Source organism: Xenopus tropicalis, chromosome 10 (genome assembly GCF_000004195.4).
Source record: "Xenopus tropicalis strain Nigerian chromosome 10, UCB_Xtro_10.0, whole genome shotgun sequence".
Taxonomy (NCBI): domain Eukaryota; kingdom Metazoa; phylum Chordata; class Amphibia; order Anura; family Pipidae; genus Xenopus; species Xenopus tropicalis.
In genome coordinates this window covers 380,941-393,317 of record NC_030686.2, presented here as the reverse complement: position 1 = coordinate 393,317, position 12,377 = coordinate 380,941, and the positions used below count along the sequence as shown (strand labels likewise).

Below are 12,377 nucleotides of genomic sequence, written 5' to 3'. Positions count from 1 at the left end.
AAAACACTTAAAAATTCTGTCAGAAGGATATAAAGTTGGAACTGAACTCAATTCCAAAGTGCAAATCCGTATCCTCAGAGAAACCAAGATCTCGGGAAGCCAATATGAAGTTGAAAGAGCTTGGCCAAGATCCTATCAGGGAGCCATCACAGGAGTACAAGAGTTCTTGTGGGAGGAGAGAGAGCTGTGTGTCTCTGGCATAGGGAAACCGACAACAAATCCTGTTTCTTTTGATAGAGGACTCAGCTGTGAGTGCTTATGGCTGTATTTACACAGACCTTTCTGATAAAGCTACTGAGTTTGTACCTTTCCTTCTCCTTTAATCCCCACTGCTCTGGGTTAGCCACTCCTGCTCACCCCCTTTCCTCATATCCCCCCCTAATTTCCTTGTTAAACCCCTTTGTGGAAGGAAAACAGAAAACCCTCTCGTACAGCCAGAGATTTTGGGAGTGGAACCTGGCAGTGGGCAAAGGCTTCCCTGGGAATCAGACACCCCAGCAGGCCGACATCACTAACCGGATCACTGTTTTGGGTGGGAAATAGAGATTTCTGGCACATCATTTACTGCTTATAAAAACCAACAGAGCCAACAGCCATGACCTGTTGCTGCGGATTCAGTGTAGTTCAACCATTCATTGATTCCGTTATAGTGATTATTGTTCATAATAACAGTATGGGGTTCAGTTAGCGGGGTCATTCATTCTGTGGGGGGGGCATCAATTCCGGCCCCTATTTACAGCAAGAGCTGTGCCGGCGGGTTATGGGGCTCTGAGGAACAACTACTTTAATTAAAATGTTGATCAGCAATGAAGTCGTCAAATACCAACAAGATAGTATTCTCTCTCAATATATGGGGCACCTGGGTAATAAACAGAGGGCATCTCTCTTGGGCACAAGTCTATGGGTAGGGCCCCCCCACCTTGGGCTATCGTAGGGTACAATATGGGGTCACTCAATGGCAAGAGGTGCAACCTTTAATATCTCCTCCTTCAGCAATATGTAAGCACCCAAAGTGGCAGAGTACAATGGGGCTAGAGCGCCATTTTGTGCTACTGGTTTTCCTTTCCGGTTACCCCAACATACCATGTGACCAGTATTTATGGAGTAACAGTTACTGTACTAATGGAAAATGTAAAAATAAAGTTTAAATAAAGTTGATTGGAGAGGGGAACAGATATAAAGAAAGCCATAGGCTGCTCCGCTACAGAGAAATGGTGCAACGTTCTGTGAACTGATTGTTCTATTTGGGTGCAGGGTATGGGGGTGTCTCATACTGGGGGGGGGGGGGGGGGGCATTTATCACATACCTGGGGCCATGGGGCAGTTTGAATACAGGTCATGTTGCCTTATGCCAAAGCAGAAATGCCCAAACACACCAGTAACCGAGCAACATCTTGGTTCTGGCCCAACAAGACTGAGTTTATGGAGGGGCCCAATCCCCCGACTGTCATCCAATAGGAAACTCATGGGGTGACAAAAAAAAAAAACAAACAAAAAGATATATACTCCAGCAATGACATGATCGGGGGCTCTGGCAGTAAGGCAGGGGTCGGGAACCTTTTTGGCTGAGAGCCATAAACACCACATATTTTAAAAAGTAATTCCGTCAGAGCCCTACAATATGATTGGCCGCAGATGCTGTGAGGCAAGGGAGGGGGCGTCCCAAGGATGCCGAGGAGGGTGTGGCCTGCGCTCGGCGGATAGAAGGCGTGTTCTAAGGCGTAAATAGATATGTCTTCTATCCGCCAAGCGCAGGCCACGCCCCCAGTTATTTTTTTTTATTAAAGATTTGGCAGTGAGCCAGATGCAGCCATCAAAAGAGCCACATCTGCCTCCCGAGCCATAGGTTCCCTACCCCTGTAGTAAGGGGATATTTCATCTTAAGAACTGCCCCTTGGGGCCCCTATTTCCAATGGGCAGTTGGCAAAGAGCGGCTCCTTTAAAGGAACAGTAACATCAAAAAATTAAAGTGTTTTAAAGTAATTAAAATATAATGTGCTGTTGCTCTGCAAAAAATAATGGTGTTTCTGCCACAGAAAAGCGACTATATGAATAAGCTGCTGTGTAGCCCCGGGGGCGGCCGTTCCTGCACCGGTACAGCTGGGGTGTTTGCTACATAAACCCTACTATAGTTTATATAAATACCCCGCTGTGTAGCCCCGGGGGCAGCCATTCCTGCACTGGTACAGCTGGTGTGTTTGCTACAGAAACCCTACTATAGTTTATATAAATACCCCGCTGTGTAGCCCCGGGGGGCAGCCATTCCTGTACTGGTACAGCTGGGGTGTTTGCTACAGAAACCCTACTATAGTTTATATAAATACCCCGCTGTGTAGCCCCGGGGGCAGCCGTTCCTGCACTGGTACAGCTGGGGTGTTTGCTACAGAAACCCTACTATAGTTTATATAAATACCCCGCTGTGTAGCCCCGGGGGGCAGCCATTCCTGTACTGGTACAGCTGGGGTGTTTGCTACAGAAACCCTACTATAGTTTCTATAAATACCCCGCTGTGTAGCCCCGGGGGCAGCCATTCCTGCACCGGTACAGCTGGTGTGTTTGCTACAGAAACCCTACTATAGTTTATATAAATACCCTGCTGTGTAGCCCCGGGGGCAGCCGTTCAAGCTGGAAAAAAGGCAGAGGTTACACAGCCGATAACTAGTAAATAAGCCCCATATAATCGGGGGGGTTTATCGGCTGGGCCGTTTTTCCAGCTTGAACGGCTGCCCCCGGGGCTACACAGCGGGGTATTTATATAAACTATAGTAGGGTTTCTGTAGCAAACACCCCAGCTGTACCAGTGCAGGAATGGCTGCCCCCGGGGCTACACAGCGGGGTATTTATATAAACTATAGTAGGGTTTCTGTAGCAAACACCCCAGCTGTACCAGTGCAGGAACGGCTGCCCCCGGGGCTACACAGCGGGGTATTTATATAAACTATAGTAGGGTTTCTGTAGCAAACACCCCAGCTGTACCAGTGCAGGAATGGCTGCCCCCGGGGCTACACAGCGGGGTATTTATATAAACTATAGTAGGGTTCCTGTAGCAAACACCCCAGTTGTAGCAATGCAGGGCAACAGTACATTATATTGTAATTACTTTTATACACTTTCAGGGCATTGCAATGTTCCACTGGGCAATAATTAGCGCTACCAGGCACATAGCACTAATCCCATTGGCCGTTAGATGACCATTGTGCAAATAGAGCCAAGGTAGAACCCCACGCTGCCCCGCCTTACTGGAACTCCGCCCATCGGCCCAAGACCCCAGTGGTGCAAATGGCAGAGTTTCCTGCTGCAGTGGGACCCACAAGCCCCCTGGCTACATGCCCCATTGGCTGATGGGAGGAGCCAGAATCAATTAGACAAATGACACATTTTACAAAGTTTATTACAAGGAATAAAAGCATACATATTTACACAGGGAGACCTAAAAACAGACGCCTCCATCTAATATAATAGCCATCCAAGATTTAGAATTTACAAACCCCGCCCCCATTGCCCAGAGACACGCCCCTGCGTCCATGCCATTATGCACAGGATATGGGTTTGTGCAACAGACTGTATGATCCAGGGCATGAACAGGCAGCAACCCCCGAAAAACAGATTGGCAGGGGCATCAGCATTTGAACCTGTCTGAGAAGTTGGGGGACTCAGGGATGGTAAGGGGGGTGTCACTGGCTTTCACATCCACAGCTTTGTACTTCCTGATTGGCTGCGCTTTGTGTACCTGCAACACAGGAGAATCATGAGCCCCCTGCCCCCAGTAAGTACAGTTCATGCCATACATATCCCCCCCCGGGCACCAGTGAGTGCCATTTATACCTTATGGGTGGGATTCAGATACCAATGAGCACAAGGTGAGCTGCTGGTGGGACAATCACAACTCCCATGGCGCAGTCTTACCGAGGTCATTGGCTGGCACCCCCACCCCTAGTTACCCCTCCATGGGGCATGTACAGCCACTCACCAGCTCTTTCCTCAGATGACTGATCTCCTCCCTCTCCTCTTCCTCCTGTCGCTGCCGGGTTTCCTCTTCCAAAAGGCTCTTTTGAGCCTCCATCTCTGCCAAACTCTTCTCAAACTCCTGGCGCTCCTTGGCCCGTTTCTCTGTGGCCAGTTCAAAGCCTTCCGTAGCTATGGAACCAGAAAGGCTCGCTGAGTTTAGCAACAAGGGACCCTGGCAGCCGGAGTATGGGCAAGAACTCATTGGGCACAGCCGTAACCCCCATACCGATCTCAGTGCCAGGCTGCTGCCAATAAATTACAGGAGGAGTAATGGCTATTTAGCCACATGGCACAGCACAGAGGACACTGCTCCGCTAATGGAGCCCTATTCATTGCAGAGGGGGACATACTGCCCATTAAGAAGCTATACTCTTTTACAGTACTGCTGCCTGGAGAAGCCAGGGGCCAGACCAAGAATATCAAGCCTGATCATAACCAGTCAGTGAATTCCCCCACCCCCTCCCCCAGGCACAGACCCCCATACCTGTGAGGCAACGGGATTCCTTCTTGGGAAGGAAGGGTTCTTGGTGGACCACAGTGTTGGGCCTTGCCTTGAACACGGCCATTTCTTTCTGCTGCTTTTGTTCTTCTTTGACCTGACCAATGGAAAGAGTCAGGAGGGCGATGGCACCCCAAGTCCTACCCAAGTGAATGTAGGGTAATTGTACTCACCTGCTGCTGCCAGCGCTGCAACCTGGGGGCCCCCCGTTTGTCAATCTCCAGCACAAACGGCTCCTGCTGGGTTGGCATCTTCACCCTCTTTTCAGGCAGAGAGACATGCCCAAACTCGGGCAGCGGCTGAGCCTTGAACTTGTGGACCTCAAGGGAAAGATCCAGAGTTGAGCTTTGCAAATACAAGTACCCAGGCTGGGCGATGCCCATTCCTGCCCTGTGAACAGCACCCACCCCATTCAGCCTGTACCCATGTACCCATGCCCCCATTGCTGCCCAGCACCCACCCCATTCAGCCTGTACCCATGCCCCCATTGCTGCCCAGCACCCACCCCATTCAGCCTGTACCCATGTACCCATGCCCCCATTGCTGCCCAGCACCCACCCCATTCAGCCTGTACCCATGTACCCATGCCCCCATTGCTGCCCAGCACCGACCCCATTCAGCTGTACCCATGTACCCATGCCCCCATTGCTGCCCAGCACCCACCCCATTCAGCTGTACCCATGTACCCATGCCCCCATTGCTGCCCAGCACCCACCCCATTCAGCCTGTACCCATGCCCCCATTGCTGCCCAGCACCCACCCCATTCAGCCTGTACCCATGCCCCCATTGCTGCCCAGCACCCACCCCATTCAGCTGTACCCATGTACCCATGCCCCCATTTGCTGCCCAGCACCCACCCCATTCAGCTGTACCCATGCCCCCATTGCTGCCCAGCACCCCACCCCATTCAGCTGTACCCATGCCCCCATTGCTGCCCAGCACCCACCCCATTCAGCTGTACCCATGCCCCCATTGCTGCCCAGCACCCACCCCATTCAGCTGTACCCATGCCCCCATTGCTGCCCAGCACCCAACTCCATTCAGCCGTACCCATGCCCCCATTGCTGCCCAGCACCCAACTCCATTCAGCCTGTACCCATGCCCCATTGCTGCCCAGCACCCAACTCCATTCAGCCTGTACCCATGCCCCCATTGCTGCCCAGCACCCAACTCCATTCAGCCTGTACCCATGCCCCCATTGCTGCCCAGCACCCAACTCCATTCAGCCTGTACCCATGCCCCCATTGCTGCCCAGCACCCAACTCCATTCAGCCTGTACCCATGCCCCCATTGCTGCCCAGCACCCAACTCCATTCAGCCTGTACCCATGCCCCCATTGCTGCCCAGCACCCACCCCATTCAGCCTGTACCCATGCCCCCATTGCTGCCCAGCACCCACCCCATTCAGCCTGTACCCATGCCCCCATTGCTGCCCAGCACCCACCCCATTCAGCCTGTACCCATGCCCCCATTGCTGCCCTGTGCCCAGCACCCACCCCATTCATCCTGTACCCATGCCCCCATTGCTGCCCAGCACCCACCCCATTCAGCCTGTACCAATGCCCATTGCTGCCCTGAGCTCAGTAGACCCCACCCTTATACCCCACTCACCTCCTCTTTGCGGAGTTCCTCCATCCGTTTCTCTTTCCGCAGAAGTCTCTCTCGGTCCTGATCAGAGAATGAAAAAGGACAGACTTCAACTTGTCTCTGTTGTACCAGTTTTGGCCTGAAAGGCACGCCGTAGTGGGGCATTGCAGTGGCTTTAATAGCCGGCACCTCCTCTTCCTGCCAGGAACAGAAATGCACAAAGTAAGTACAGGCACCAGGCTTTCTGTCTCCCGCGCCACTCCCAGCGATCGCACCCCCAGTCCAGAGCTGTAGGCTCCCCTAATAGTGGCCAATGGGGGCCCAGTGTCCCCACTCCTCACCTTCTCTTCCCGCGCTGGGAGGCGCACTCTGTTCTTAAGAGCAAAAGAAGGCGAATGAGGCACCGTCACTGGGAGCAGCTTCTTAAGGGGGACGCCCTGGAAAACAATAAGGGGATACATGAGAAGGGGCAGGGGAGGGTAGTTGGGCAGATTTTGGGGGTAAATACTCACCACCACCTCTGTCAGCAGTTTGGAAGGACAAGGTCTAGAATGGAAGGTGAAAGCCTCTTCTTCCCCTTCGTCTCTCTTCTCCCGCTGCTGGATTCTCTTCTCTATTTCCAAGTCAAAGCCAATGGCTTTAGTGGGTTCCTTAACGGGGGGCTTCCTAGGGAGAACTTGAGCCCCTTCTAGGATTCTGCTGTCCAGTTCCTGAGCCTTAAACTTGTACCTGACACAGGCAGAAGCAGTCAGTCCCGGCCCCAGTGCATTCAGCTGCACTACATTATACAGTAGGTGGGCTCTCATATACAGGGTTACCCCCCACAACAGTCTGTACCCTCCCCATCCCTACTCACTGCTGGATCCTCTCCAGTTCCTCTGCTTCCAGCTCTGCGGCACTTTTACACATAACAGGCCGGAGCCGCTGTTTGGTTTGGAGCAGTGGGGTCTTTGGGTTGGTCAGTTTAGGGCGGACCATCTTCACTGGGGAGGGGCCTATGAGGGAAGAAGAACAATCAGTAGGTGCATTATACAGGGAGAATTACAATACCCACACCCTTGATGTGCCCCGTACCCTCTAGCTCCCTCTGGCGGCTGCGCAGATGGTACCGCGCCGGAGTTTTCTTGGAGAAGGATATAACCTGCTCAGCGGTGGAGACAAACTCTGAGGCCTCCTCGTGCTTGCGCTTGCCCTTGGAGAGGTTAAAGGGTTTAGGGACTGTGAGCGCCGCTTTGGAAACCTGTGATACAGTCCAAGAGAATTAGTATTATGCCCCCCCACATCTGGGATATAAACCCAATGCTACCCCCCCGCCCCCTAAATGCTAACTCACCGGGGATGGTGGGTGTTTCCTCAACGCTGCGGCAAAGTCCACCTCTTTATATTCCTCTCCCTTAGGCTGGTCAGCAACCCGCTTGGGCCGGTCATCGGTTTTAAAGTGAAAATCCACTGGTTTTGTAATAGGTACGGCACTCTTCTTCACTGAGGGTCCTGGGAAACAGGGGATGCAAAGCCAATAAGCTGTACCCCCATACTGTACTGTCTAAGGGAAACACTATGGCACCACCTACCCATATGTATAAATACAAATATACAGAGGGGGAATGTTCTGGGCACACAATAAGCTGTACCCCCATACTGTACTGTCTAAGGGAAACACTATGGCACCCCCTACCCATATGTTATACATACCTGTGCCACTTATGGCAGCTTTCATTGAATGCTCATTTTTCTTTAGATTCTCCAGCATTTCCTTCTGAAGTTCTTGCATTCTCTCAAGCTCTTGTTCTTCTGAGCTTTTAGGCTTCACCATTACATTCTTCCTCCTGAAAAGAAAACCGTATGACTTAAGGGAATAAGCACCAACTCCCAGACACTGGGAACAGATCAGGCTCTGGCACTGTACAGCTCTGTGGTTAAATTAGAGAAGGAACCATGGAGGCAGGAGCAGTGCTGAGCTAAAGGCACAGCTGGGATATTGTTTGGCCCATACAGAAACAGAACTGGTACATAGATGCAATTACCCCCAATGTATATCTATTCCCCTAGCCAATCAGGGGTTTGTATGGCTATGCCAAGAATTCTGGCCCCAATCGATCATGAAACGAAAGCAGACATACTTCAGTACAGTCGGAGTCGAGGGCAGGGTCAGTGGAGCTTTTGGTCTGGGAGAGGTGTTGCTGCCATGGCCGCTTCTGGGCTGGCCCCGGATTACTGGGGTACGTGCGCCTTTAGTGCTGGACCTGCAAGAGACAGAAGGAGGGAATGAATGATAAGGAATAAGTGCCAGGCACCCTCAGGTTACCAGCCCAAGGGCCTATTCCCATAGAACCCATTTAAAAGGGAAAGACATGATCTTATGGGCCTCTAAATAAGCACTTTGTAGATTTGTTCAGATTGCAATTGGGACGCTGGCGCCTCCTGGTGGGAGAATCTTAAGGTGGACATACAGGGTACGAGGTCGGTAAGCAAACGGATCTTCCCCCAATATCCCCCATTTACAGGTGGGCAACATCAGGCTAGTTGTCGATTGAATTAGAACGGTAGGTACAGGCACAATCTGTTTAGGGGCTGCATAAACAAGCCGATGCGGTCCCCTATCCAATGGAAAAATCAAACCTGCACGATCGAGATCTGCCCGATTTCAGGCCAGATGTTGATTGGCCAGGCCCAGTGTTTGACTCTGCCTGTGTATGGGCACAGTCTAAAGGACCGATATCGGCAGCTAGAAATCAGCCTTTGCTACCCACAAGCATTAAACCCCACCGCACCATATTCTTTCCTGAGCAGCCAGGGTTACTGGGCCCCAGCAGAGAGAGGCGGCAAGTCCTACAGACTGTCAGCAGGAAGGAATATGGCCGTCACTGGGGCTCATTAACGGAATGGCACACATACCCCTTTAGTTTCTTGGTTGGCGGGCAGTCTGACTGCGCAGTCTCTTTCTCCAGGCGCGTCTCTCTCATTTTCACGAGGAGCTTCTGCCGGTGCTTCCTAGACATGCGCCTGGATGACCTGTTGGGAGGGAAGGGCCGGAGAAGTCACATGACATGGCAGTGACAAGTAGAAACATTCCGGTCAATGGGATTTTACTGTATTAAAGGGAAAACTAGGGAGACCTGTAATGTTCATCATGTCTGCATGCAAGACACTGCTTCATCCAAATAAGCAATTGGCCCAAGTATGTGCTTTGCTAGCAGTATCGGCCATTGGATAACCCTAAAGGGAAGGACCGCCCCCTGGCGCATACATACTAGCTTTATTGGCTGATGGAACCATCTTTCCCCCAACATTTCTTCCTAAAAGACCACCTGACTGAGGGAGCAAACAAGTCACTTATATAAACATTCTATGTTGGTGGTTTAGTTCTCCTTTAGACTAGGTGGCATTCCCTCCAGCCATCTAACCCCAACTTAGGCTCCACCCTGCCATTGGGGCCTGTAGCACAACCAACAGAAGTGCATCCAGGACTGTATCCTCAACCCACCAGGATCTCAGGATCCATTACAGAAACTCCCCCTGAGCTTAGTTAAGGCAACATTTTCCCCTCCCGGTACAGAATGGGCTCAGTGCGTTTTTAGGGTATTCCCCTCCCGGTACAGAATGGGCTCAGTGCGTTGGTAAGGTGTTCCCCTCCTGTTACAGAATGGGCTCAGTGCGTTGGTAGGGTGTTCCCCTCCCGGTACAGAATGGGCTCAGTCAGTAGTGTGTTCCCCTCCCGTTACAGAATGGGCTCAGCGTGTCGGTACAGAGGGGATGTGTTTGGGGTGCAGGAACCCAGAGTAAGTGGGGCAGAGGCTCCACACCCAGTGGCCTTATATTATATTATATATACAGTGTGGGGGTCTCATGCACAGAAACCATAACTTACCGCCTTGCCTGGGATTTCCCATCACTAAAATGTGCAGCACTCTCAGAAACTGTCTCCTTTGAAGGGGAGGTCTCTTCTGGCTCCACCATGCCATTCTGCTCTGTGAAACAAGACCAACCTGTTTAACCAAAGCAGCCAAATGCCCCCGGCCAAACGCCTGGCTGCCTCTATAGTACATACGGATATATCAGCACTGTCAGCATTGGGGTCCCTTACACCCCAAGCAGAACCACCAACTACTGGTCACTTACCTGCATTCACAGCAGGAATCTCAGAGAGCTGTCTCTGGTCTGGGGGAATATTTTCCGCATTGGTCACTTTGTCTGCAGAACAAAAAACTGGAGTCAGATCATATATGTGCCATGTAAGCACTCACCCCAAATCCCCCCTAACTGGCCTTCAGGCTGGGCCCCCTTAGCCCATAACAAGGTTACAGATATATAGAAACACTGGGGTAACAGTCACCCCGCTATAGTTCCAGGGGTACCCAGGGCACAAATAAGCACTCACCCCAAATCCCCCCCTAACTGGCCTTCAGGCTGGGCCCCCTTAGCCCATAACAAGGTTACAGATATATAGAAACATTGGGGTAACAGTCACCCCGCTATAGTTCCAGGGGTACCCAGGGCACAAATAAGCACTCACCCCAAATCCCCCCTAACTGGCCTTCAGGCTGGGCCCCCTTAGCCCATAACAAGGTTACAGATATATAGAAACATTGGGGTAACAGTCACCCCACTATAGTTCCAGGGGTACCCAGGGCACAAATAAGCACTCACCCCAAATCCCCCCTAACTGGCCTTCAGGCTGGGCCCCCTTAGCCCATAACAAGGTTACAGATATATAGAAACATTGGGGTAACAGTCACCCTGCTATAGTTCCAGGGGTACCCAGGGCACAAATAAGCACTCACCCCAAATCCCCCCCTAACTGGCCTTCAGGCTGGGCCCCCTTAGCCCATAACAAGGTTACAGATATATAGAAACATTGGGGTAACAGTCACCCTGCTATAGTTCCAGGGGTACCCAGGGCCCCTCCCATACTAGATCCCAAGGAATCTCACCAAACCAGGAGTCAGCGCCGTGATCCTCATGGAAGGCAGTAAAGTTAATGAAAGTGGAAGGTGCATCGAATGTGTAGAGGTCCTGCGCTTCTGCCATGGCACCACGACCTTAGAGCGTCCCACAGTCGTGTGTACCTGCAGGGAAACCCTACCCAACACATACCCCCGATATAGTACCGTTACGTGTATAGCACATATATACCCCCCCAGTGATACGGTACCCTTACGTGTATAGCCCCTATATACCCCCCCCCCAGTGATACGGTACCCTTACGTGTATAGCCCTATATACCCCCCCCCCCCAGTGATACGGTACCCTTACGTGTATAGCCCCTATATACCCCCCCCCCCAGTGATACGGTACCCTTACGTGTATAGCCCCTATATACCCCCCCCCCCAGTGATACGGTACCCTTACGTGTAAGCCCCTATATACCCCCCCCCCCCAGTGATACGGTACCCTTACGTGTATAGCCCTAATACCCCCCCCAGTGATACGGTACCCTTACGTGTATAGCCCTATATACCCGCCCCCCCAGTGATACGGTACCCTTACGTGTATAGCCCCTATATACCGCCCCCCCAGTGATACGGTACCCTTACGTGTATAGCCCCTATATACCCCCCCAGTGATACGGTACCCTTACGTGTATAGCCCCTATATACCCCCCCCAGTGATACGGTACCCTTACGTGTATAGCCCCTATATACCCCCCCCCAGTGATACGGTACCCTTACGTGTATAGCCCCTATATACCCCCCCAGTGATACGGTACCCTTACGTGTATAGCCCCTATATACCCCCCCCCCAGTGATACGGTACCTAGTATAGCCCCTATACCCCCCCAGTGATACGGTACCCTTACGTGTATACCCTAACCCCCCAGTGATACGGTACCCTTACGTGTATAGCCCCTATATACCCCCCCCCCAGTGATACGGTACCCTTACGTGTATAGCCCCTATATACCCCCCCCCCCAGTGATACGGTACCCTTACGTGTATAGCCCCTATATACCCCCCCCCCCCAGTGATACGGTACCCTTACGTGTATAGCCCTATATACCCCCCCCCAGTGATACGGTACCCTTACGTGTATAGCCCCTATATACCCCCCCAGTGATACGGTACCCTTACGTGTATAGCCCCTATATACCCCCCCCCCAGTGATACGGTACCCTTACGTGTATAGCCCCTATATACCCCCCCAGTGATACGGTACCCTTACGTGTATAGCCCCTATATACCCCCCCCCCAGTGATACGGTACCCTTACGTGTATAGCCCCTATATACCCCCCCCCCCCAGTGATACGGTACCCTTACGTGTATAGCCCCTATATACCCCCCCCC

The 12,377-nt window shown here is 52.0% G+C and overlaps 1 protein-coding gene across 2 annotated transcripts in view; it reads right to left on the bottom strand.

Moving 5' to 3' along the window:
• Positions 1-3,373: 3,373 nt before the first annotated feature.
• tpx2 (TPX2, microtubule-associated) overlaps positions 3,374-12,377 on the bottom strand; it is a 10,417-nt gene continuing 1,413 nt past the window's right edge. The window contains exons 2-17 of one of the 2 annotated variants that reach the window (XM_031893948.1): positions 11,027-11,174; positions 10,215-10,286; positions 9,964-10,063; positions 8,991-9,107; positions 8,216-8,338; positions 7,788-7,921; positions 7,429-7,586; positions 7,170-7,335; positions 6,952-7,090; positions 6,608-6,824; positions 6,437-6,532; positions 6,120-6,293; positions 4,681-4,827; positions 4,493-4,604; positions 3,971-4,137; positions 3,374-3,730 (exon numbers count right to left, since the gene is read on the bottom strand). In XM_031893948.1, the coding sequence (XP_031749808.1) occupies positions 3,620-3,730; positions 3,971-4,137; positions 4,493-4,604; positions 4,681-4,827; positions 6,120-6,293; positions 6,437-6,532; positions 6,608-6,824; positions 6,952-7,090; positions 7,170-7,335; positions 7,429-7,586; positions 7,788-7,921; positions 8,216-8,338; positions 8,991-9,107; positions 9,964-10,063; positions 10,215-10,286; positions 11,027-11,123 (2,130 nt within the window). In that variant the 5' untranslated portion in view covers positions 11,124-11,174 and the 3' untranslated portion in view covers positions 3,374-3,619. 2 annotated transcript variants of the gene reach the window in all.